Source organism: Antedon mediterranea, chromosome 7 (genome assembly GCF_964355755.1).
Source record: "Antedon mediterranea chromosome 7, ecAntMedi1.1, whole genome shotgun sequence".
NCBI lineage: Eukaryota > Metazoa > Echinodermata > Crinoidea > Comatulida > Antedonidae > Antedon > Antedon mediterranea.
Genome location: NC_092676.1, coordinates 4259122 through 4285947, shown reverse-complemented (window position 1 = coordinate 4285947; position 26826 = coordinate 4259122). Strand labels below are relative to the sequence as shown.

Genomic DNA, 26826 nt, shown 5'->3' with positions numbered 1-26826 from the left:
CCAAAATAAATTTATAAAAAATAATAACTATTAGATTACTATATAATGTACTTCTGCCTTTGTAAATATGTTGATGTATTTTGGTGGTAATGTACATGAATTTATATTTTTCATATTTATATACCTGTACTTTTTGTAAGTTCAACAATGGTTACTTTGTTACAATAAATTAATTTGAATTCGAAGTTTGTATTTAGTGTGTGTGTTTTTACCTGTACAAATAACACTAGCATCCTCATAATGTCCACAATTGTGTACCCTCATTCCATTATTAGGACAGCTTGTGATAGATGTCTCATTTCCTGAACATTGAACATTATCAAGCATAATCGGACCAGTCCCTTGACCAAAATGAGCTTGCCTTGGTGGTTGGGTAGCTGATCCTAGTCTTAATTGTCGACATACAACTTGAGCGTCGTTGATGTCCCAGCCATTATCACAAATTGTACCCCATTCTGTGCCATCGTGAACTTCAACTCGTCCCTCATAGATATTGCTGCCATTCACAAGTCTAATATTTACTAAATGAAACAAATGTACAAGTTAAAATCAGTTCTTTATATTGATATATCTCTCACTGTGAAGCTATACTCTCGTTAAGTCTATTTTAATAGCTGATGTAAATCTGACACAAGTATCTCAAGACATTACATTATATTACTGTAATATGTTTTTGATTCCCGAACCTTAAAATAATCATAAGATGGCGCCCGTCCATTGTAAGGGTACCTAATATAGTATTATTAATTACTGCTATTAAACAGTTTATTCCTAAATTTAAAACCTGTTCAATAGAGGATGATTAAACGATGAGGTATATCTTAATATGAGATAATATCTGCCTATAGAAACATTTTTAACATTTTAAGCTTTCATCTCTAAATAATGCTATCTTCATTAATATTAGTTTATTTATTATTTTCTGGTACCTTTTTACATTTATGTCTACTGTTTTGTAAAAATTGAATGAACTGAAATAAACAGATATAAAATGAACAGATATAAAATGAACAGATATAAAATGAACAGATATCAAATGAACAGATATCAAATGAACAGATATAAAATGAACAGATATAAAATGAACAGATATAAAATGAACAGATATCAAATGAACAGATATAAAATGAACAGATATAAAATGAACAGATATAAAATGAAATGATGAATGAAAATGTGTAAATGGATAATAAATTTCTTAACCAAATTTTGATTTTGAGATTGCAACTAAATAAAAAATTAACTGGTTCTGTTTTCCAACTCTGACAAACTGCCTAGTATTTAATAAGATGAGAAGCAACTTGAAATTTCTTAACGTTTTTATTTTAACATTTAATGAGTAATATAATTGGGACATGGATACAAAGTGTGAATGGCGGCAATGAACAAAAATATTGAAAAGATTAGCTTATGAACAAAACAAAATTGATTTTCCTTTTAAACTGGGATAAACATTTCCTAGTTAAAAAAGTTGTCTTGGTCTTACAGTATTGTTGTTTTCTGTGTTAATCCTTTTTACAGTTACTACTTTACCTACCACAAATAACACTAGCATCCTCATATTGTCCACACTTGTGTACCCTCATTCCATTATTAGGGCAGCCTGTGATAGATGTCTCACTTCCTGAACATTGAACATCATCAAGCATAACCGGACCAGTCCCTCGACCAAAATAAGCTCGCACTGGAGCTTGGATAGCTTGTCCTAGTCTTAATTGTTGACATACAACCTGAGCGTCGTTAATGTCCCAGTCATCCTCACATATTGTACCCCATTCTGTACCATCGTAAACTTCAACTCGCCCCTCATAAATATTGCTGCCATCCACAAGTCTAATGTTTACTATTAAAATTAAACAAATGTACAAGTTTCTTAATAAATGTAATATTAAATAATTATATTAATTACTTTTATAATCTTTAAATTATCAAATAATGACAATTAGAATAACACTCCTCCTGTACTTTATTACTGTATAATATATATTAAATTATGATAAATAAATGTACCGGAACTTGAACCAAAATAAATAAATAAAAAATAACTATTAGATTACTATATAATTTACTTTTGCCTTTGTAAATATGTTGATGTATTTTTCATGTATGTGAATTTGTATTTTTCATATTTATTAATGTTTTACCAGTACTTTTGTAAGTTCAACAATGTTTACTCAGTTGCAATAAATTAATTTGAATTCGAAGTTTGTATTGTGTGTGTGTGTATTTTCCCTACCTTGACAAATAACACTAGCATCCTCATAATGTCCACAATCGTGTACCCTTATTCCATTATTAGGACAGTCTGTGATAGATGTCTCATTTCCTGAACATTGAACATTATCAAGTATAATCGGACCAGTCCCTTGACCAAAATAAGCTCGCCCTGGAGCTTGGATAGCTGGTCCTAGTCTTAATTGTCGACAAACAACTTGAGCGTCGTTGATGTCCCAGACATTATCACATATTGTACCCCATTCTGTGCCATCGTAAACTTCAACTCGTCCCTCATAGAAATTGCTGCCATTCACAAGTCTAATGTTTACTAAATGAAACAAATGTACAAGTTAAAATCAGTTCTTTATATTGATATATCTCTCACTGTGAAGCTATACACTCGTTAAGTCTATTTGAATTGCTGATGTATATCTGACGTAAGCAATTCAGGACGTTAGCGACTACACTAATACAACTACTGTACTATATGATATATGATATCTCTCTCACTGTGAAGCTATACTCTCGTTAAGTCTATTTGAATAGCTGATGTAAATCTGACACAAGTATCTCAGGACATTACATTATATTACTGTAATATCTTTTTTATTCCCGAACCTTAAAATAATCATAAGATGGCGCCCGTCCATTGCAAGGGTACCTAATATAGTATTATTAATTACTGCTATTAAACAGTTTATTCCTAAATTTAAAACCTGTTCAATAGAGGATGATTAAACGATGAGGTATATCTTAATATGAGATAATATCTGCCCATAGAAAAATACTATTTTTTGTATTTTAAGCTTTCATCTCTAAATAACATTATCTTCATTATTAGTTTATTTATTATTTTCTGGTACCTTTTTACATTTCTGTCTACTGTTTTGTAAAAATTGAATGAACTGAAATGAACAGATATAAAATTAAATGATGAAGGAAAATGTGTAAATGGATAATACATTTCTTAAACAAATTATGATTTTGAGATTGAAACCAAATAAAAATTACAACTGTTTCTGTTTTCCAACTCTGACAAACTGCCCATTATTTTATAAGATGAGTAGCAACTTGAAATTGCTTAACGTTTTTATTTTAACATTTAATGAGTAATATAACTGGGACGTGGATTGATTGATTGAAATATATATTTATACTGGGTGACCTCTTCAGTCAAAGACTGGTCTCCCAGAGTGTCCAGCTGGTGATCAGTGGCTGTGACGTACTAGTACACCGGGGTAACCCCCTACTCGTCTCGAAAGATGTACTAGGTTATTTAAAGTGCACACGAGCTAGATGTGTACACTGGACCTACGGTTTATAGTCCTTATCCGAGAAGACTCGTTCTACCACCACAACCATGGAGTGAGTGAGCCTCGAACCCCTGCCGATGTTATGGCTACGTAATTACGGTTCGACTGTCTTAACCGCTCGGCCACTCACAAAGTAAGGATACAAAGGACACAAAGTCTGAATGGTGGCAATGAACAAAAATATGAAAAAAACACATTTTCCTTTTAAACTGAGATAAACATATTGACATTTCCTAGTTAAAAAAGTGTCTTGGCCTTAGAGTATTGTTGTTTTCTGTGTTAATCCTTTTTACAGTTGCTACTTTACCTCCACAAATAACACTAGCATCCTCAGAATGTCCACAATTGTGTACCCTCATTCCTCTATTAAGACAGCCTGTGATAAATGTCTCACTTCCTGAACACTGAACATTATCAAGCATAATCGGACCAGTCCCTTGGCCAAAATGAGCTCGCTTTGGAGCTTGGATAGCTTGTCCTAGTCTTAATTGTCGACATACAACCTGAGCGTCGTTGATGTCCCAGTCATCATCACATATTGTACCCCATTCTGTACCATCGTAAACTTCAACTCGCCCCTCAAAAATATTGCTGCCATCCACAAGTCTAATGTTTACTATTAAAATTAAACAAATGTACAAGTTTCTTTATAAATGTAATATTAATTAATTATAATAATTACTGTTATTATCTTTAGATTATCACGGTAAATAACACTACTCTGTACTTAGTTAAATGAAATGATGAATGAAAATGTGTAAATGGATAATAAATTTCTTAACCAAATTATGATTTTGAGATTGCAACTAAATAAAAAATTAACTGGTTCTGTTTTCCAACTCTGACAAACTGCCTAGTATTTTATAAGATGAGAAGCAACTTGAAATTTCTTAACGTTTTTATTTTAACATTTAATGAGTAATATAATTGGGACATGGATACAAAGTGTGAATGGTGGCAATGAACAAAAATATTGAAAAGATTAGCTTATGAACAAAACAAAATTGATTTTACTTTTCAACTCATAGATATTGCTGCCATTCACAAATCTAATATAGTTTACTATTAAAATTAAACAAATGTACAAGTTTCTTTATAAATGTAATATTAATTAATTATATTAATTACTGTTATAATCTTTAAATTATCAAATATGACAATTAGATAAATAACACTACTTCTGTACTATATTATAATATCTATTAAATTATGATAAATAAATATACCGGAACTTGAACCAAAATAAATAAATAAAAAATAATAACTATTAGATTACTAAATAATTTACTTTTGCCTTTGTAAATATGTTGATGTATTTTTCATGTATGTGAATTTGTATTTTTCATATTTATTAATGTTTTACCTGTACTTTTGTAAGTTCAACAATGTTTAATCTGTTGCAATAAATTAATTTGAATTCGAAGTTTGTATTTAGTGTGTGTATTTTTACCTGTACAAATAACACTAGCATCCTTAGAATGTCCACACTCGTGTACCCTCATTCCATTATCAGGACAGCCTGTGATAGATGTCTCACTTCCTGAACACTGAACATCATCAAGCATAATCGGACCAGTCCCTTGACCAAAATGAGCTTGCCTTGGAGCTTGGATAGCTGGTCCTAGTCTTAATTGTCGACATACAACTTGAGCGTCGTTGATGTCCCAGCTATTATCACATATTGTACCCCATTCTGTGCCATCGTAAACTTCAACTCGTCCCTCATAAATATTGCTGCCATTCACAAGTCTAATGTTTACTAAATGAAACAAAAGGTACAAGTTAAAATCAGTTCTTTATATTGATATATCTCTCACTGTGAAGCTATACTCTCGTTAAGTCTATTTGAATAGCTGATGTAAATCTGACACAAGTATCTCAAGACATTACATTATATTACTGTAATATTTTTTATTCCCGAACCTTAAAATAATCATAAGATGGCGCCCGTCCATTGTAAGGGTACCTAATATAGTATCATTAATTACTGCTATTAAACAGTTTAAAACTAAATTTAAAACCTGTTCAATATAAAGGATGATTAAATGATGAGGTATATCTTAATATGAAATAATATCTGCCCATAGAAACATTTTAAGCTTTCATCACTAAATAACATTATCTTCATTATTATTTATTATTTTCTGGTACCTTTTTACATTTATGTCTACTGTTTTGTAAAAATTAAATGAACTGAAATAAACAGATATAAAATTAAATGATGAATGAATATGTGTAAATGGATAATACATTTCTTAAACAAATTATGATTTTAAGATTGCAACCAAATAAAAAATAAACTGGTTCTGTTTTCCAACTCTGACAAACTGCCCATTATTTTATAAGATGAGAAACAGCTTGAAATTGCTTAACGTTTTTATTTTAACATTTAATGAGTAATATAACTGGGACGTGGATTGATTGATTGAAATATATATTTATACTGGGTGACCTCTTCAGTCAAAGACTGGTCTCCCAGAGTGTCCAGCTGGTGATCAGTGGCTGTGATGTACTAATACACCGGGGTAACCCCTACTCGTCTCGAAAGATGTACTAGGTTCTTTAAAGTGCACACGAGCTAGTTGTGTACACTGGACCTACGGTTTATAGTCCTTATCCGAGAAGACTCGTTCTACCACCACAACCATGGAGTGAGTGTGCCTCGAACCCCTGCCGATGTTATGGCTACGTAATTACGGTTCGACTGTCTTAACCGCTCGGCCACTCACAAAGTAAGGATACAAAGGACACAAAGTCTGAATGGTGGCAATGAACAAAAATATGAAAAAAGACATTTTCCTTTTAAACTGAGATAAACATATTAACATTTCCTAGTTTAAAAAGTGTGTTGGCCTTACAGTATTGTTGTTGTCTGCATTTATTAATCCTTTTTATACAGTTACTATTTTACCTACCACAAACAACACTAGCATCCTCAGAATGTCCACAATTGTGTGCCCTCATTCCATTATTAGGACAGTCTGTGATAGATGTCTCACTTCCTGAACACTGAACATTATCAACCATAATCGGACCAATCCCTTGACCAAAATGAGCTTGCCCTGGAGCTTGGATAGCTTGTTCTAGTCTTATTTGTCGACATACAACTTGAGCATCGTTGATGTCCCAGCCATTATCACATATTGTACCCCATTCTGTACCATCGTAAACTTCAACTCGCCCCTCATAGAAATTGCTGCCATCCACAAGTCTAATGTTTACTATTAAAATTAAACAAATGTACAAGTTTCTTTATAAATGTAATATTAATTAATTATAATAATTACTGTTATTATATTTAGATTATCACGGTAAATAACACTACTCTGTACTTTATTATAATATCTATTAAATTATGATAGATAAATACTGGAACTTGAACCAAAATAAATTTATAAAAAATAATAACTATTAGATTACTATATAATGTACTTCTGCCTTTGTAAATATGTTGATGTATTTTGGTGGTAATGTACATGAATTTATATTTTTCATATTTATATACCTGTACTTTTTGTAAGTTCAACAATGGTTACTTTGTTACAATAAATTAATTTGAATTCGAAGTTTGTATTTAGTGTGTGTGTTTTTACCTGCACAAATAACACTAGCAACCTCATAATGTCCACAATTGTGTACCCTCATTCCATTATTAGGACAGTCTGTGATGGATGTCTCAGTTCCTGAACATTGAACATCATCAAGCATAATCGGACCAGTCCCTTGACCAAAATAAGCTTGTCTTGGAGCTTGGATAGCTGGTCCTAGTCTTAATTGTCGACATACAACTTGAACGTCGTTGATGTCCCAGCCATCATCACATATTGTACCCCATTCTGTACCATCGTAAACTTCCACTCGTCCCTCATTTATATTGCTGCCATTCACAAGTCTAATGTTTACTAAATGAAACAAAATGTACAAGTTAAAATCAATTCTTTATATTGATATATCTCTCACTGTGAAGCTATACTCTCGTTAAGTCTATTTGAATAGCTGATGTAAATCTGACACAAGTAACTCAGGACATTACATTATATTACTGTAATATCTTTTTGATTCCCGAACCTTAAAATAATCATAAGATGGCGCCCGTCCATTGTAAGGGTACCTAATATAGTATTATTAATTACTGCTATTAAACAATTTATTCCTAAATTTAAAACCTGTTCAATATAAAGAATAATTAAACGATGAGGTATATCTTAATATGAGATAATATCTGCCCTTAGAAATATTTTTAACATTTAAGCTTTCATCACTAAATAACATTATCTTCATTATTAGTTTATTTATTATTTTCTGGTACCTTTTTACATTTATGTCTACTGTTTTGTAAAAATTGAATGAACTGAAATAAACAGATATAAAATTAAATGATGAATGAATATGTGTAAATGGACAATACATTTCTTAAACAAAATATGATTTTGAGATTGCAACCAAATAAAAATTACAACTGGTTCTGTTTTCCAACTCCGACAAACTGCCCATTATTTTATAAAATGAGTAGCAACTTGAAATTTCTTGACGTTTTTATTTTAACATTTAATGAATATAACTGGGACGTGAATAAAAATTTAAATGGTGGAAATAAACAAAAATATTAAAAAGATTAGCTTATGAACAAAACAAAATTGATTTTCCTTTTCAACTGGGATAAACATTTCCTAGTTAAAAAAGTTGTCTTGGCCTTACAGTATTGTTGTTTTCTGTGTTAATCCTTTTTACAGTTACTACTTTACCTACCACAAATAACACTAGCATCCTCAGAATGTTCACAATTGTGTACCCTCATTCCATTATTAGGACAGTCTGTGATAGATGTCTCACTTCCTGAACACTGAACATCATCAAGCATAATCGGACCAGTCCCTTGACCAAAATGAGCTTGCCTTGGAGCTTGTGTAGCTGGTCCTAGTCTTAATTGTCGACATACAACTTGAGCGTCGTTGATTTCCCAGCCATCATCACATATTGTACCCCATTCTGTACCATCGTAAACTTCAACTCGTCCCTCATTGATATTGCTGCCATTCACAAGTCTAATGTTTACTAAATGAAACAAAAGGTACAAGTTAAAATCAGTTCTTATATTGATATATCTCTCACTGTGAAGCTATACTCTCGTTAAGTCTATTTGAATAGCTGATGTAAATCTGACACAAGTATCTCAGGACATTACATTATATTACTGTAATATCTTTTTGATTCCCGAACCTTAAAATAATCATAAGATGGCGCCCGTCCATTGTAAGGGTACCTAATATAGTATTATTAATTACTGCTATTAAACACTTTATTCCTAAATTTAAAATCTGTTCAATATAAAGAATAATTAAATGATGAGGTATATCTTAATATGAGATAATATCTGCCCATAGAAACATTTTAAGCTTTCATCACTAAATAACATTATCTTCATTATTATTTATTATTTTCTGGTACCTTTTAACATTTATGTCTACTGTTTTGTAAAAATTGAATGAACTAAAATGAACAGATATAAAATGAACAGATATAAAATGAACAGATATAAAATGAACAGATATAAAATGAACAGATATAAAATGAACAGATATAAAATGAACAGATATAAAATGAACAGATATAAAATGAACAGATATAAAATGAACAGATATAAAATGAACAGATATAAAATGAACAGATATAAAATGAACAGATATAAAATGAACAGATATAAAATGAACAGATATAAAATGAACAGATATAAAATTAAATGATGAATGAAAATGTGTAAATGGATAATAAATTTCAAATTATGATTTTGAGATTGAAACCAAATAAAAATAACAACTGGTTCTGTTTTCCAACTCTGACAAACTGCCCATTATTTTATAAGATGAGTAACAACTTGAAATTGCTTAACGTTTTTATTTTAACATTTAATGAGTAATATAACTGGGACGTGGATTGATTGATTGAAATATATATTTATACTGGGTGACCTCTTCAGTCAAAGACTGGTCTCCCAGAGTGTCCAGCTGGTGATCAGTGGCTGTGATGTACTAATACACCGGGGTAACCCCTACTCGTCTCGAAAGATGTACTAGGTTCTTTAAAGTGCACACGAGCTAGTTGTGTACACTGGACCTACGGTTTATAGTCCTTATCCGAGAAGACTCGTTCTACCACCACAACCATGGAGTGAGTGTGCCTCGAACCCCTGCCGATGTTATGGCTACGTAATTACGGTTCGACTGTCTTAACCGCTCGGCCACTCACAAAGTAAGGATACAAAGGACACAAAGTCTGAATGGTGGCAATGAACAAAAATATGAAAAAAGACATTTTCCTTTTAAACTGAGATAAACATATTAACATTTCCTAGTTTAAAAAGTGTGTTGGCCTTACAGTATTGTTGTTGTCTGCATTTATTAATCCTTTTTATACAGTTACTATTTTACCTACCACAAACAACACTAGCATCCTCAGAATGTCCACAATTGTGTGCCCTCATTCCATTATTAGGACAGTCTGTGATAGATGTCTCACTTCCTGAACACTGAACATTATCAACCATAATCGGACCAATCCCTTGACCAAAATGAGCTTGCCCTGGAGCTTGGATAGCTTGTTCTAGTCTTATTTGTCGACATACAACTTGAGCATCGTTGATGTCCCAGCCATTATCACATATTGTACCCCATTCTGTACCATCGTAAACTTCAACTCGCCCCTCATAGAAATTGCTGCCATCCACAAGTCTAATGTTTACTATTAAAATTAAACAAATGTACAAGTTTCTTTATAAATGTAATATTAATTAATTATAATAATTACTGTTATTATATTTAGATTATCACGGTAAATAACACTACTCTGTACTTTATTATAATATCTATTAAATTATGATAGATAAATACTGGAACTTGAACCAAAATAAATTTATAAAAAATAATAACTATTAGATTACTATATAATGTACTTCTGCCTTTGTAAATATGTTGATGTATTTTGGTGGTGATGTACATGAATTTATATTTTTCATATTTATATACCTGTACTTTTTGTAAGTTCAACAATGGTTACTTTGTTACAATAAATTAATTTGAATTCGAAGTTTGTATTTAGTGTGTGTGTTTTTACCTGCACAAATAACACTAGCAACCTCATAATGTCCACAATTGTGTACCCTCATTCCATTATTAGGACAGTCTGTGATGGATGTCTCAGTTCCTGAACATTGAACATCATCAAGCATAATCGGACCAGTCCCTTGACCAAAATAAGCTTGTCTTGGAGCTTGGATAGCTGGTCCTAGTCTTAATTGTCGACATACAACTTGAACGTCGTTGATGTCCCAGCCATTATCACATATTGTACCCCATTCTGTGCCATCGTAAACTTCCACTCGTCCCTCATTTATATTGCTGCCATTCACAAGTCTAATGTTTACTAAATGAAACAAAATGTACAAGTTAAAATCAATTCTTTATATTGATATATCTCTCACTGTGAAGCTATACTCTCGTTAAGTCTATTTGAATAGCTGATGTAAATCTGACACAAGTAACTCAGGACATTACATTATATTACTGTAATATCTTTTTGATTCCCGAACCTTAAAATAATCATAAGATGGCGCCCGTCCATTGTAAGGGTACCTAATATAGTATTATTAATTACTGCTATTAAACAATTTATTCCTAAATTTAAAACCTGTTCAATATAAAGAATAATTAAACGATGAGGTATATCTTAATATGAGATAATATCTGCCCTTAGAAATATTTTTAACATTTAAGCTTTCATCACTAAATAACATTATCTTCATTATTAGTTTATTTATTATTTTCTGGTACCTTTTTACATTTATGTCTACTGTTTTGTAAAAATTGAATGAACTGAAATAAACAGATATAAAATTAAATGATGAATGAATATGTGTAAATGGACAATACATTTCTTAAACAAAATATGATTTTGAGATTGCAACCAAATAAAAATTACAACTGGTTCTGTTTTCCAACTCCGACAAACTGCCCATTATTTTATAAAATGAGTAGCAACTTGAAATTTCTTGACGTTTTTATTTTAACATTTAATGAATATAACTGGGACGTGAATAAAAATTTAAATGGTGGAAATAAACAAAAATATTAAAAAGATTAGCTTATGAACAAAACAAAATTGATTTTCCTTTTCAACTGGGATAAACATTTCCTAGTTAAAAAAGTTGTCTTGGCCTTACAGTATTGTTGTTTTCTGTGTTAATCCTTTTTACAGTTACTACTTTACCTACCACAAATAACACTAGCATCCTCAGAATGTTCACAATTGTGTACCCTCATTCCATTATTAGGACAGTCTGTGATAGATGTCTCACTTCCTGAACACTGAACATCATCAAGCATAATCGGACCAGTCCCTTGACCAAAATGAGCTTGCCTTGGAGCTTGTGTAGCTGGTCCTAGTCTTAATTGTCGACATACAACTTGAGCGTCGTTGATTTCCCAGCCATCATCACATATTGTACCCCATTCTGTACCATCGTAAACTTCAACTCGTCCCTCATTGATATTGCTGCCATTCACAAGTCTAATGTTTACTAAATGAAACAAAAGGTACAAGTTAAAATCAGTTCTTATATTGATATATCTCTCACTGTGAAGCTATACTCTCGTTAAGTCTATTTGAATAGCTGATGTAAATCTGACACAAGTATCTCAGGACATTACATTATATTACTGTAATATCTTTTTGATTCCCGAACCTTAAAATAATCATAAGATGGCGCCCGTCCATTGTAAGGGTACCTAATATAGTATTATTAATTACTGCTATTAAACACTTTATTCCTAAATTTAAAATCTGTTCAATATAAAGAATAATTAAATGATGAGGTATATCTTAATATGAGATAATATCTGCCCATAGAAACATTTTAAGCTTTCATCACTAAATAACATTATCTTCATTATTATTTATTATTTTCTGGTACCTTTTAACATTTATGTCTACTGTTTTGTAAAAATTGAATGAACTAAAATGAACAGATATAAAATGAACAGATATAAAATGAACAGATATAAAATGAACAGATATAAAATGAACAGATATAAAATGAACAGATATAAAATGAACAGATATAAAATGAACAGATATAAAATGAACAGATATAAAATGAACAGATATAAAATGAACAGATATAAAATGAACAGATATAAAATGAACAGATATAAAATGAACAGATATAAAATGAACAGATATAAAATGAACAGATATAAAATTAAATGATGAATGAAAATGTGTAAATGGATAATAAATTTCAAATTATGATTTTGAGATTGAAACCAAATAAAAATAACAACTGGTTCTGTTTTCCAACTCTGACAAACTGCCCATTATTTTATAAGATGAGTAACAACTTGAAATTGCTTAACGTTTTTATTTTAACATTTAATGAGTAATATAACTGGGACGTGGATTGATTGATTGAAATATATATTTATACTGGGTGACCTCTTCAGTCAAAGACTGGTCTCCCAGAGTGTCCAGCTGGTGATCAGTGGCTGTGATGTACTAATACACCGGGGTAACCCCTACTCGTCTCGAAAGATGTACTAGGTTCTTTAAAGTGCACACGAGCTAGTTGTGTACACTGGACCTACGGTTTATAGTCCTTATCCGAGAAGACTCGTTCTACCACCACAACCATGGAGTGAGTGTGCCTCGAACCCCTGCCGATGTTATGGCTACGTAATTACGGTTCGACTGTCTTAACCGCTCGGCCACTCACAAAGTAAGGATACAAAGGACACAAAGTCTGAATGGTGGCAATGAACAAAAATATGAAAAAAGACATTTTCCTTTTAAACTGAGATAAACATATTAACATTTCCTAGTTTAAAAAGTGTGTTGGCCTTACAGTATTGTTGTTGTCTGCATTTATTAATCCTTTTTATACAGTTACTATTTTACCTACCACAAACAACACTAGCATCCTCAGAATGTCCACAATTGTGTGCCCTCATTCCATTATTAGGACAGTCTGTGATAGATGTCTCACTTCCTGAACACTGAACATTATCAACCATAATCGGACCAATCCCTTGACCAAAATGAGCTTGCCCTGGAGCTTGGATAGCTTGTTCTAGTCTTATTTGTCGACATACAACTTGAGCATCGTTGATGTCCCAGCCATTATCACATATTGTACCCCATTCTGTACCATCGTAAACTTCAACTCGCCCCTCATAGAAATTGCTGCCATCCACAAGTCTAATGTTTACTATTAAAATTAAACAAATGTACAAGTTTCTTTATAAATGTAATATTAATTAATTATAATAATTACTGTTATTATATTTAGATTATCACGGTAAATAACACTACTCTGTACTTTATTATAATATCTATTAAATTATGATAGATAAATACTGGAACTTGAACCAAAATAAATTTATAAAAAATAATAACTATTAGATTACTATATAATGTACTTCTGCCTTTGTAAATATGTTGATGTATTTTGGTGGTGATGTACATGAATTTATATTTTTCATATTTATATACCTGTACTTTTTGTAAGTTCAACAATGGTTACTTTGTTACAATAAATTAATTTGAATTCGAAGTTTGTATTTAGTGTGTGTGTTTTTACCTGCACAAATAACACTAGCAACCTCATAATGTCCACAATTGTGTACCCTCATTCCATTATTAGGACAGTCTGTGATGGATGTCTCAGTTCCTGAACATTGAACATCATCAAGCATAATCGGACCAGTCCCTTGACCAAAATAAGCTTGTCTTGGAGCTTGGATAGCTGGTCCTAGTCTTAATTGTCGACATACAACTTGAACGTCGTTGATGTCCCAGCCATTATCACATATTGTACCCCATTCTGTGCCATCGTAAACTTCCACTCGTCCCTCATTTATATTGCTGCCATTCACAAGTCTAATGTTTACTAAATGAAACAAAATGTACAAGTTAAAATCAATTCTTTATATTGATATATCTCTCACTGTGAAGCTATACTCTCGTTAAGTCTATTTGAATAGCTGATGTAAATCTGACACAAGTAACTCAGGACATTACATTATATTACTGTAATATCTTTTTGATTCCCGAACCTTAAAATAATCATAAGATGGCGCCCGTCCATTGTAAGGGTACCTAATATAGTATTATTAATTACTGCTATTAAACAATTTATTCCTAAATTTAAAACCTGTTCAATATAAAGAATAATTAAACGATGAGGTATATCTTAATATGAGATAATATCTGCCCTTAGAAATATTTTTAACATTTAAGCTTTCATCACTAAATAACATTATCTTCATTATTAGTTTATTTATTATTTTCTGGTACCTTTTTACATTTATGTCTACTGTTTTGTAAAAATTGAATGAACTGAAATAAACAGATATAAAATTAAATGATGAATGAATATGTGTAAATGGACAATACATTTCTTAAACAAAATATGATTTTGAGATTGCAACCAAATAAAAATTACAACTGGTTCTGTTTTCCAACTCCGACAAACTGCCCATTATTTTATAAAATGAGTAGCAACTTGAAATTTCTTGACGTTTTTATTTTAACATTTAATGAATATAACTGGGACGTGAATAAAAATTTAAATGGTGGAAATAAACAAAAATATTAAAAAGATTAGCTTATGAACAAAACAAAATTGATTTTCCTTTTCAACTGGGATAAACATTTCCTAGTTAAAAAAGTTGTCTTGGCCTTACAGTATTGTTGTTTTCTGTGTTAATCCTTTTTACAGTTACTACTTTACCTACCACAAATAACACTAGCATCCTCAGAATGTTCACAATTGTGTACCCTCATTCCATTATTAGGACAGTCTGTGATAGATGTCTCACTTCCTGAACACTGAACATCATCAAGCATAATCGGACCAGTCCCTTGACCAAAATGAGCTTGCCTTGGAGCTTGTGTAGCTGGTCCTAGTCTTAATTGTCGACATACAACTTGAGCGTCGTTGATTTCCCAGCCATCATCACATATTGTACCCCATTCTGTACCATCGTAAACTTCAACTCGTCCCTCATTGATATTGCTGCCATTCACAAGTCTAATGTTTACTAAATGAAACAAAAGGTACAAGTTAAAATCAGTTCTTATATTGATATATCTCTCACTGTGAAGCTATACTCTCGTTAAGTCTATTTGAATAGCTGATGTAAATCTGACACAAGTATCTCAGGACATTACATTATATTACTGTAATATCTTTTTGATTCCCGAACCTTAAAATAATCATAAGATGGCGCCCGTCCATTGTAAGGGTACCTAATATAGTATTATTAATTACTGCTATTAAACACTTTATTCCTAAATTTAAAATCTGTTCAATATAAAGAATAATTAAATGATGAGGTATATCTTAATATGAGATAATATCTGCCCATAGAAACATTTTAAGCTTTCATCACTAAATAACATTATCTTCATTATTATTTATTATTTTCTGGTACCTTTTAACATTTATGTCTACTGTTTTGTAAAAATTGAATGAACTAAAATGAACAGATATAAAATGAACAGATATAAAATGAACAGATATAAAATGAACAGATATAAAATGAACAGATATAAAATGAACAGATATAAAATGAACAGATATAAAATGAACAGATATAAAATGAACAGATATAAAATGAACAGATATAAAATGAACAGATATAAAATGAACAGATATAAAATGAACAGATATAAAATGAACAGATATAAAATGAACAGATATAAAATGAACAGATATAAAATGAACAGATATAAAATGAACAGATATAAAATGAACAGATATAAAATGAACAGATATAAAATTAAATGATGAATGAAAATGTGTAAATGGATAATAAATTTCAAATTATGATTTTGAGATTGAAACCAAATAAAAATAACAACTGGTTCTGTTTTCCAACTCTGACAAACTGCCCATTATTTTATAAGATGAGTAACAACTTGAAATTGCTTAACGTTTTTATTTTAACATTTAATGAGTAATATAACTGGGACGTGGATTGATTGATTGAAATATATATTTATACTGGGTGACCTCTTCAGTCAAAGACTGGTCTCCCAGAGTGTCCAGCTGGTGATCCGTGGCTGTGACGTACTAGTACACCGGGGTAACCCCCTACTCGTCTCGAAAGATGTACTAGGTTCTTTAAAGTGCACACGAGCTAGTTGTGTACACTGGACCTACGGTTTATAGTCCTTATCCGAGAAGACTCGTTCTACCACCAGAACCATGGAGTGAGTGAGCCTCGAACCCCTGCCGATGTTATGGCTACGTAATTACGGTTCGACTGTCTTAACCGCTCGGCCACTCACAAAGTAAGGATACAAAGGACACAAAGTCTGAATGGTGGCAATGAACAAAAATATGAAAAAAAACACATTTTCTTTTTAAACTGAGATAAACATATTGACATTTCCTAGTTAAAAAAGTGTCTTGGCCTTAGAGTATTGTTGTTGTCTGTATTTAGTGATCCTTTTTATACAGTTTCTACTTTACCTACCACAAACAACACTAGCATCCTCAGAATGTCCACAATTGTGTGCCCTCATTCCATTATTAGGACAGTCTGTGATAGATGTCTCATTTCCTGAACACCGAACATTATCAAGCATAATCGGACCAGTCCCTTGACCAAAATGAGCTTGCCCTGGAGCTTGGATAGCTTGTCCTAGTCTTAATTGTTGACATACAACCTGAGCGTCGTTAATGTCCCAGTCATCATCACATATTGTACCCCATTCTGTACCATCGTAAACTTCAACTCGCCCATCATAAATATTGCTGCCATCCACAAGTCTAATGTTTACTATTAAAATTAAACAAATGTACAAGTTTCTTTATAAATGTAATATTAATTAATTATATTAATTACTGTTATCATCTTTAAATTATCCAATAATGACAATTAGATAAATAACACTCCTCCTGTACTTTATTACTGTATAATATATATTAAATTATGATAAATAAATGTACCGGAACTTGAACCAAAATAAATAAATAAAAATAACTATTAGATAACTATATAATTTACTTTTGCCTTTGTAAATATGTTGATGTATTTTTCATGTATGTGAATTTGTATTTTTCATATTTATTAATGTTTTACCAGTACTTTTGTAAGTTCAACAATGTTTACTCAGTTGCAATAAATGAATTTGAATTCGAAGTTTGTATTGTGTGTGTGTATTGTCCCAGTCATCATCACATATTGTACCCCATTCTGTACCATCGTAAACTTCAACTCGCCCCTCATAAATATTGCTGCCATCCACAAGTCTAATGTCTGCATAACAACAATTACAATATAGTTTAAAACATTTCTTTATTTAAATGTATACTGCTATTAATCCTACTGAATGTTAGTAGTAGTGGTGGTAGGGGTGGTAGTGGTGCAGTAGTAGTAGTACTTTTGCACGGTATTCTTAAAGTGAGGGGTAATAATATTCTGCCCTACAAATAAGTAAATATATAGTTTGCGGAAAATGTTTACTGAAGCCTTAAATTAAATTATTATTACTTAATTATAGTAATTACTGCTTATAATCTTTAAATTATCAAATGCGACAATTAGATAAAATAGTAATATGATACTATGCAACGAAAATGAAAGTGATGTGCAGAGATCAAAACCTGCCGAATCTTAGTGTTACGTAACAATCGTATGTGATCATATGCATACAGAATGTAAGGGATGTCCGGCGATCAAAGCCAGTCAAATCTTATAAAGTGTGACGTAACCATCGTATGTGATCATATGCAACAGAATGGAAGCAATGTCCGGCGATCAAAACCAGTCAAATTTTATAAAGTGTGACCTACCAATCGTATGTGATAATACGCATACAAAATGAAAGTGATGTCCGGCGATTAAAACCAGTCAAATCTTATATAAAGTGTGACGTAACAATCGTATGTGATAATACGCATACAAAATGGAAGTGATGTCCGGCGATTAAAACCAGTCAAATCTTATAAAGTGCGACATAACAATCGTATGTGATAATACGCATACAAAATGGAAGTGATGTCCGGCGATTAAAACCAGTCAAATCTTATAAAGTGCGACATAACAATCGTATGTGATAATACGCATACAAAATGGAAGTGATGTCCGGCGATTAAAACCAGTCAAATCTGATAAAGTGCTACGTAACAATCGTATGTGATACATGCAACGAAAATGGAAGCGATGTCCGGCAATCAAAACCAGTCAAATCTTATAAAGTGTGACGTAACAATCGTATGTGATACTATGCAACGAAAATGGAAGCGATGTCCGCCGATCAAAACCTGCCGAATTTTATAAAGTTTGACGTAACAATCGTATGTGATAATACGCATACAAAATGGAAGTGATGTCCGGCGATCAGAACCAGTCAAATCTTATAAAGTGTGACCTAACAATCGTATGTGATAATACGCATACAAAGTGGAAGTGATGTCCGGCAATCAAAACCAGTCAAATCTTATAAAGTGTGACGTAACAATCGTATGTGATACTATGCAACGAAAATGGAAGCGATGTCCGCCGATCAAAACCTCCCGAATCTTATAAAGTGTGCCGTAACAATCGTATGTGATACTATGCAACGAAAATGGAAGCGATGTCCGCCGATCAAAACCTGCCGAATCTTATAAAGTGTGACGTAACAATCGTATGTGATACTATGCAACGGAAATGGAAGTGATGTCCGGCGATCAGAACCAGCCAAATCTTATAAAGACAATCGTATGTGCTAATACGCATACAAAATGGAAGCGATGTCCGGCGACAAAACCAGCCAAATATTATAAAGTGTGACGTAGCAATGGTTAGTAATAATAAGCAACGAAAATGGAAGCGATGTCAATCTTATTAAGTGTGACGTAACAATCGTATGTGATAATACGCATACAAAATGGAAGTGATGTCCGGCGATCAGAACCAGTCAAATCTTATAAAGTGTGACCTAACAATCGTATGTGATAATACGCATACAAAATGGAAGCAATGTCCGGCGATTAAAATCAATCAAATCTTATAAAGTGTGACCTAACAATCGTATGTGATAATACGCATACAGAATGGAAGTGATGTCCGGCAATCAAAACCAGTCAAATCTTATAAAGTGTGACGTAACAATCGTATGTGATAATACGTATACAAAATGGAAGCGATGTCCGGCGATTAAAACCAGTCAAATCTTATAAAGTGTGACGTAACAATCGTATGTGATAATACGCATACAAAATGGAAGTGATGTCCGGCGATCAAAACCAGCCAAATCTTATAAAGTGCGACGTAACAATCGTATGTGATAATACGCATACAAAATGGAAGCGATGTCCGTCGATTAAAACCAGCCTAATCTTATAAAGTGTGACGTAACATTCGTATGTGATAATACGCATACAAAATGGAAGTGACGTCTGGCGATTAAAATCAGCCTAATCTTATAAAGTGTGACGTAACAATCGTATGTGATAATACGTATACCAAATGGAAGTGATGTCCGGCGATTAAAACCAGCCTAATCTTATAAAGTGTGACGTAACAATTGTATGTGGTAATACGCATACAAAATGGAAGCGATGTCCGGCGATTAAAACCAGCCTAATCTTATAAAGTGTGACGTAACAATCGTATGTGATATTACGCTTACAAAATGGAAGCGATGTCCGGCGATCAAAACCAGTCAAATCTTATAAAGTGTGACGTAACAATCGTATGTGATAATACGCATACAAAATGGAAGTTATGTCCGGCGATTAAAACCAGTCAAATCTTATAAAGTGTGACGTAACAATCGTATGTGATAATACGCATACAAATTGGAAGCGATGTCCGGCGATTAAAACCAGTCAAATCTTATAAAGTGTGACGTAACAATCGTATGTGATAATACGCATACAAAATGGAAGTGATGTCCGGCGATCAAAACCAGTCAAATCTTATAAAGTGTGACCTAACAATCGTATGTGATAATACGCATACAAAATGGAAGTGATGTCCGGCGATTAAAACCAGTCAAATCTTATAAAGTGTGACCTAACAATCGTATGTGATAATACGAAGTTGAAATTTAATTTGACACTAAAGGAAAATGTTAATTGTATTACTTTAACGAAAAGAGAGTGTTTAATTTGAATAATAGTATCGTCGTGAGGTGGTTTCCCGAATGATCGTAAAATCAAAACGGTACTGGGTATGACCAACTAGCGTTCTTGTCACCAACTAGTCATCCATTCATAGAAGTACTGATGTAGTAGCCTATCTGTACGGTGACCATAGAATGTGACCCGAGACATGACTAACTACGACTTTTAGTTGATAGAAGATTGAAAAAAATGTTGTTAAGAAGAGTTGTACTGTATGTGGATGTTTAATGAAATTATGTCAAGGAAAGGAAAATGTTAATTGTATTACCTTAACTTTAATATTATGTAAATTAGCTTCATAATAGTAGCCATTGTCTCCGTTTCTCTTGTAATATTAAAAGTACTGTCTTTGCGAGGGTATAGGGAGCTATACGACGACCGACGACGAAATGATGTCATTTTATTCATTGTTCGCATGCGGTGAAATTGGGACGCTCCCCACCTACACACATTATAATGGTTTGTAGGTCCAGGAGGCGGCGATCGACGACACATCGATTGACCTGACCTAATTGGGTCGTCGCAAATCAAAGCTCCATATTGCTACGTATTGTGCACGCACTGAGCAATCCACACGCGAAAGAACACACACCAAATGGCAAAAAACAATATCATCAGGGGGAACATGAAATCGAATGTGACAAGCGTCAGTCGATTTTTAACTCTAAACGTGGAGAATGCTGAACTTGCGGAGCCTCTGCGCGTATAAATTCGCTTCAGTTAATTGTTACTAACATTCGAACCAATGTTTGTTTAATTTACTAAAACAAAATATTTTAGGTAATCAACAATTTGTATGTGAAATTAAAATCGAAGACTTATTTTATTGTCTTAAATGTGAAGTCCGTTCCAATACTATATATACCTTTAAATTATTAAGAAAATGTACCGAGGAAAATTATCTACATTATGGAAATGTGGAAGCATGGAGGACATATCTCACTTTATATTTAGTTGAGATGCATTGCAATGTATAAGAGAAGAACTAATGTTCTAAAACTAATGACTAAAAACAAAAGATTTAATTTAGAATAATGAGTTAGATGTTATGTTTGCTTACACCTGAATAATATGTAAATTAGTTTCATATAGCCATTGTCTCCGTGTCTCTTGTAACCATATAGGCCTAGACCTACACAGAAAATGTAATGTACTGTCTCTGCGACGGATTGCGACGACCGACGACGAAATGATGATGATGATGCGGGGAAATTGAGACGTGTTTTGTTTAATTTAGCATAATGAGTTAGATCTATGGGAAATATTCTGCACCAATAACAATAATGATAAAATGTTATATATTCTGGGAAATACAATAATACTTTAATGTGTTTTGACAAATTTATGAAATGATCTTAAGACTGTACAGCTCGCAGACAGCTTATAAATACGGTATATAGTGTATGTTATATTTTCAGTTGTTGCTCCCCAACATAGGCAACTTTTTCAAGCTTAGTCGCGAGTTGTTTCGGTTTGACGCTTGACGCGCGTGTAGCGCTCAGTGTGAACCGGCCTTAAGTGTGTGAATACATCGAAAGGTGGACAAAATAGAGCAAAATATTAGTTTATGAACAAATGGGAAAAATTCTTGCAATTCAAATTTTACTATTTGTTCACTGAAAGGTAAACTATTGACAACATTAACTAAAGAATTTGATCACAGTATAATTATGATAAAGGTAAAATGTTTAGTTCGAAACAATATTTTCATTTCATTTCAATAAAACATTATAGAATAATAAATGTTGTAAAATAAGGATGGTTAGACCTGCCACAAATTCTGAAAAGGTCATCAATTATTATAATGCCCTACTATATTATAAAATCTATTAGAAATGATAAATATTAAGAGAAGTAATCATACCGGAATTTGAATCAACATCAGCACAACTAGAAAACGATAACTCCATCAATATGATTACCACTTTAAAGACAAACATCTTCTTACGCAATTCAGTACCGTGATGTGCGTAGTAAACTTTATCTCCCAAAGTCATCTCAACGTTTGACATAATATTGTTTCTTTTAGTATTGTTGCAAAAGAGTTTAAATAATTAAGATAAATCAGTTCACCAGGTGTATTACTTTGCTTAGTGGTTGATATTAATATTTAATTGTTTTTGTTAAGTAATTGCATATATAGATTGAAGATAAACAGTAATGAATGTGAATTTACTATTTGTACTATTGATTATTTTCTAAGAAAGTGTATAGAAAGGTTTTTTAGAACAAAGGATAAATGCAATTGAAGGTAACATATTGTTTAAGAATGTTTGCAAGAATTGAACATTCTAAATGAGAAAATGAATATAATGGGAATAAACCGCCCGGTGATATACTAAAATTTAATTAATTAATTTGAAACGATATAGATGAGGAAATCTGTGAGAATGAGAAAAAGTCGCCCCAACCGAGACTCAAACTCGGACCGCCTGCTTGATATGCAGATGTCCTAACCATTAGACCACTGGGGCTTTCATGGTATTGTTCGAACTCGATTGGATAACGACTCTTTAACATTCTCGGCGTGGTACGGCGGAACAGCACTAGTCCTCAGTTGTACGCACGCGCAACAGAGATCAAATTGATATGCCCTCATCTTTCAGTATTTTTATTCACGAGGCGGGATCTCCGAAGAGATACTTTTATATATATAAACACAAGAGGCAAAGAACATTAATTCTAAACCGCCCGGTGATATACTAAAATGTAATTAATTAATTTGAAACGATAAAGATGAGGAAATCTGTGAGAATGAGAAAAAGTCGCCCCAACCGAGACTCGAACTCGGACCGTCTGCTTGATATGCAGATGTCCTAACCATTAGACCACTGGGGCTTTCATGGTATTGTTCGAACTCGATTGGATAGCGACTCTTTAACATTCTCGGCGTGGAACGGCGGAACAGCACTAGTCCTCGGTTGTACGCACGCGCACCAGAGATCAAATTGATACGCCCTCATCTTACAGTATTTTTATTCACGAGGCGGGATCTCAGAAGAGATACTTTTATATATATAAACAAATCAGGCACAGAACATTAATTCTAAACCGACTTTTTCTCATTCTCACAGATTTCCTCATCTTTATCGTTTCAAATTAATTAATTAAATTTCAGTATATCACTGGGCGGTTTAGAATTAATGTTCTGTGCCTGATTTGTTTATATATATATATATATATATATATATATATATATATATATATATGGCAATGGCAGAACGCATGCCATTGTGCGCTCACACAGGCAGTAAAAAGTCCATTGTGAGACGGATATATATATATATGTATATATATATATATATATATATATATATATATATATAAATCAATGATGTTGCGTAGCACTGTGTAAATTATATATAAATCATACTGTAAATTATAGAAACAGTGCTCATATTCGGAACATGATCTCATAATCGCGTCGAGCATAGCTCATTGGCGAAAGTTCTGTATTTTTTAGTTGTATGAACAAATGTCTCTGGCTGGATTCGAACCTGCAACCTCTCGCTTACAGGGCGAGTATCATACCACTAGACCACAGAGCCATGTATGGTATTATCACAGATTTTCACCCACCAGATACATTCTCTCATACAACAAACGCCCTCACAATCAGTGGAGGCTTGACAAGTCAGAATAAATTCCAACTTTAATTCGCAACGGTTTTTTAAATAATATTGTGTATATGTAAATCAATGATGTTGCGTAGCACTGTGTAAATTATATATAAATCATACTGTAAATTATAGAAACAGTGCTCATATTCGGAACATGATCTCATAATCGCGTCGAGCATAGCTCATTGGCGAAAGTTCCGTATTTTTTAGTTGTATGAACAAATGTCTCTGGCTGGATTCGAACCTGCAACCTCTCGCTTACAGGGCGAGTATCATACCACTAGACCACAGAGCCATGTATGGTATTATCACAGATTTTCACCCACCAGATACATTCTCTCATACAACAAACGCCCTCACAATCAGTGGAGGCTTGACAAGTCAGAATAAATTCCAACTTTAATTCGCAACGGTTTTTTAAATAATATTGTGTATATGTAAATCAATGATGTTGCGTAGCACTGTGTAAATTATATATAAATCATACTGTAAATTATAGAAACAGTGCTCATATTCGGAACATGATCTCATAATCGCGTCGAGCATAGCTCATTGGCGAAAGTTCCGTATTTTTTAGTTGTATGAACAAATGTCTCTGGCTGGATTCGAACCTGCAACCTCTCGCTTACAGGGCGAGTATCATACCACTAGACCACAGAGCCATGTATGGTATTATCACAGATTTTCACCCACCAGATACATTCTCTCATACAACAAACGCCCTCACAATCAGTGGAGGCTTGACAAGTCAGAATAAATTCCAACTTTAATTCGCAACGGTTTTTTAAATAATATTGTGTATATGTAAATCAATGATGTTGCGTAGCACTGTGTAAATTATATATAAATCATACTGTAAATTATAGAAACAGTGCTCATATTCGGAACATGATCTCATAATCGCGTCGAGCATAGCTCATTGGCGAAAGTTCCGTATTTTTTAGTTGTATGAACAAATGTCTCTGGCTGGATTCGAACCTGCAACCTCTCGCTTACAGGGCGAGTATCATACCACTAGACCACAGAGCCATGTATGGTATTATCACAGATTTTCACCCACCAGATACATTCTCTCATACAACAAACGCCCTCACAATCAGTGGAGGCTTGACAAGTCAGAATAAATTCCAACTTTAATTCGCAACGGTTTTTTAAATAATATTGTGTATATGTAAATCAATGATGTTGCGTAGCACTGTGTAAATTATATATAAATCATACTGTAAATTATAGAAACAGTGCTCATATTCGGAACATGATCTCATAATCGCGTCGAGCATAGCTCATTGGCGAAAGTTCCGTATTTTTTAGTTGTATGAACAAATGTCTCTGGCTGGATTCGAACCTGCAACCTCTCGCTTACAGGGCGAGTATCATACCACTAGACCACAGAGCCATGTATGGTATTATCACAGATTTTCACCCACCAGATACATTCTCTCATACAACAAACGCCCTCACAATCAGTGGAGGCTTGACAAGTCAGAATAAATTCCAACTTTAATTCGCAACGGTTTTTTAAATAATATTGTGTATATGTAAATCAATGATGTTGCGTAGCACTGTGTAAATTATATATAAATCATACTGTAAATTATAGAAACAGTGCTCATATTCGGAACATGATCTCATAATCGCGTCGAGCATAGCTCATTGGCGAAAGTTCCGTATTTTTTAGTTGTATGAACAAATGTCTCTGGCTGGATTCGAACCTGCAACCTCTCGCTTACAGGGCGAGTATCATACCACTAGACCACAGAGCCATGTATGGTATTATCACAGATTTTCACCCACCAGATACATTCTCTCATACAACAAACGCCCTCACAATCAGTGGAGGCTTGACAAGTCAGAATAAATATATATATATATAAACAAATCAGGCACAGAACATTAATTCTAAACTTATATATATATATATATTATAAACACAACAGGCATAGAAATAAATTCCAAACCGCCCGGTGATACACTGAAAATTATTTAATTAATTTTTGAAACGATAAAGATGAGGAAATCTGGGAGAATGAGAAAAAGTCGCCCCAACATATATATATATATATATATATGTATATGATGAGAGGCACACACCAAACCAAAGAGAGAAAAATTTTTTATTTAGTTTCATACTTAATTAATGGGAAACAAGTTGATGAATGTAAGGTCGAGGTTATAGGCGGAGTTTTACTGAATATTAATAAAAGGATATATCTTTTGGCGTTTCATACGTATACTACTTGACTTGAAACTATTTCAGACAAACATCGAAAGAGCCAACTGGTGGACTAACATAAAAAAGAGGGACTTGGGGCAAGTGTGTAACTAGACTAGTTACTCACTTACTATTGACAAAGATCTTATGCCAGATAATAAATTGTACACAATTTTACTTAAATGTTAATTTTGACATCGTAACTTTCATTAGCCTATAATAACCAGACACGACTTTTGGGGAAAAAAAGCCTGATTCGGAGTCATCTCATTCATAAAAAAAAACACAGTTGTT

The 26826-nt window shown here is 32.8% G+C and overlaps 4 protein-coding genes and 1 non-coding gene across 5 annotated transcripts; all 5 read right to left on the bottom strand.

Annotated features, from left to right (window-relative positions):
- Positions 1-309: 309 nt before the first annotated feature.
- Positions 310-1793, bottom strand: LOC140054105 (scavenger receptor cysteine-rich domain-containing group B protein-like; the record flags this gene model as incomplete). The annotated part of the gene is made up of 2 exons (XM_072098976.1): positions 1538-1793; positions 310-521 (listed from the first exon to the last, which is right to left on the bottom strand). Coding segments are annotated over exons 1-2 (324 nt in total), but the record flags the coding sequence as incomplete, so codon positions are not given.
- A 59-nt stretch (positions 1794-1852) lies between these two features.
- Positions 1853-3265, bottom strand: LOC140054956 (scavenger receptor cysteine-rich domain-containing group B protein-like). The gene is made up of 3 exons (XM_072100100.1): positions 3229-3265; positions 2237-2545; positions 1853-1872 (listed from the first exon to the last, which is right to left on the bottom strand). Exons 1-3 carry the CDS (start codon positions 3263-3265, stop codon positions 1853-1855), a joined length of 366 nt encoding a protein of 121 aa, XP_071956201.1.
- A 405-nt stretch (positions 3266-3670) lies between these two features.
- On the bottom strand, positions 3671-11541 carry LOC140054953 (scavenger receptor cysteine-rich domain-containing protein DMBT1-like). The gene is made up of 9 exons (XM_072100096.1): positions 11505-11541; positions 10641-10949; positions 9963-10268; positions 8276-8585; positions 7124-7467; positions 6446-6751; positions 6220-6238; positions 4981-5279; positions 3671-4146 (listed from the first exon to the last, which is right to left on the bottom strand). Exons 1-9 carry the CDS (start codon positions 11539-11541, stop codon positions 3764-3766), a joined length of 2313 nt encoding a protein of 770 aa, XP_071956197.1. The 3' UTR covers positions 3671-3763.
- A 247-nt stretch (positions 11542-11788) lies between these two features.
- LOC140054952 (scavenger receptor cysteine-rich domain-containing protein DMBT1-like) lies at positions 11789-22697 on the bottom strand. Its single transcript, XM_072100094.1, has 7 exons — positions 22565-22697; positions 17699-17845; positions 17060-17365; positions 15314-15619; positions 14158-14466; positions 13480-13785; positions 11789-12102 (listed from the first exon to the last, which is right to left on the bottom strand). Exons 1-7 carry the CDS (start codon positions 22695-22697, stop codon positions 11789-11791), a joined length of 1821 nt encoding a protein of 606 aa, XP_071956195.1.
- A 769-nt stretch (positions 22698-23466) lies between these two features.
- On the bottom strand, positions 23467-23538 carry Trnad-auc (transfer RNA aspartic acid (anticodon AUC)). The gene has a single exon. It is a non-coding gene; the product is annotated as a tRNA-Asp (tRNA).
- Between the last annotated feature and the right edge of the window lie 3288 nt (positions 23539-26826).

Coding starts and splice junctions, on each gene's coding strand:
- LOC140054953 (XM_072100096.1), bottom strand. CDS start 11,541: ATGGGCAGTTTGTCGGAGTTGGAAAACAGAACCAGTT. Junction 10,269..10,640: donor TGCTAGTGTTATTTGTGCAG/GTAAAAACACAC, acceptor TAATTTTAATAG/TAAACATTAGACTTGTGGAT. Junction 8,586..9,962: donor GGATGCTAGTGTTGTTTGTG/GTAGGTAAAATA, acceptor TGTTTCATTTAG/TAAACATTAGACTTGTGAAT.
- LOC140054952 (XM_072100094.1), bottom strand. CDS start 22,697: ATGACTTTGGGAGATAAAGTTTACTACGCACATCACGGTACTGAATTG. Junction 14,467..15,313: donor GGATGCTAGTGTTATTTGTG/GTAGGTAAAGTA, acceptor TGTTTCATTTAG/TAAACATTAGACTTGTGAAT. Junction 12,103..13,479: donor GGATGCTAGTGTTGTTTGTG/GTAGGTAAAATA, acceptor TGTTTCATTTAG/TAAACATTAGACTTGTGAAT.
- LOC140054956 (XM_072100100.1), bottom strand. CDS start 3,265: ATGGGCAGTTTGTCAGAGTTGGAAAACAGAAACAGTT. Junction 2,546..3,228: donor GTTGGAAAACAGAAACAGTT/GTAATTTTTATT, acceptor TGTTTCATTTAG/TAAACATTAGACTTGTGAAT. Junction 1,873..2,236: donor TGCTAGTGTTATTTGTCAAG/GTAGGGAAAATA, acceptor ACATTTATTAAG/AAACTTGTACATTTGTTTAA.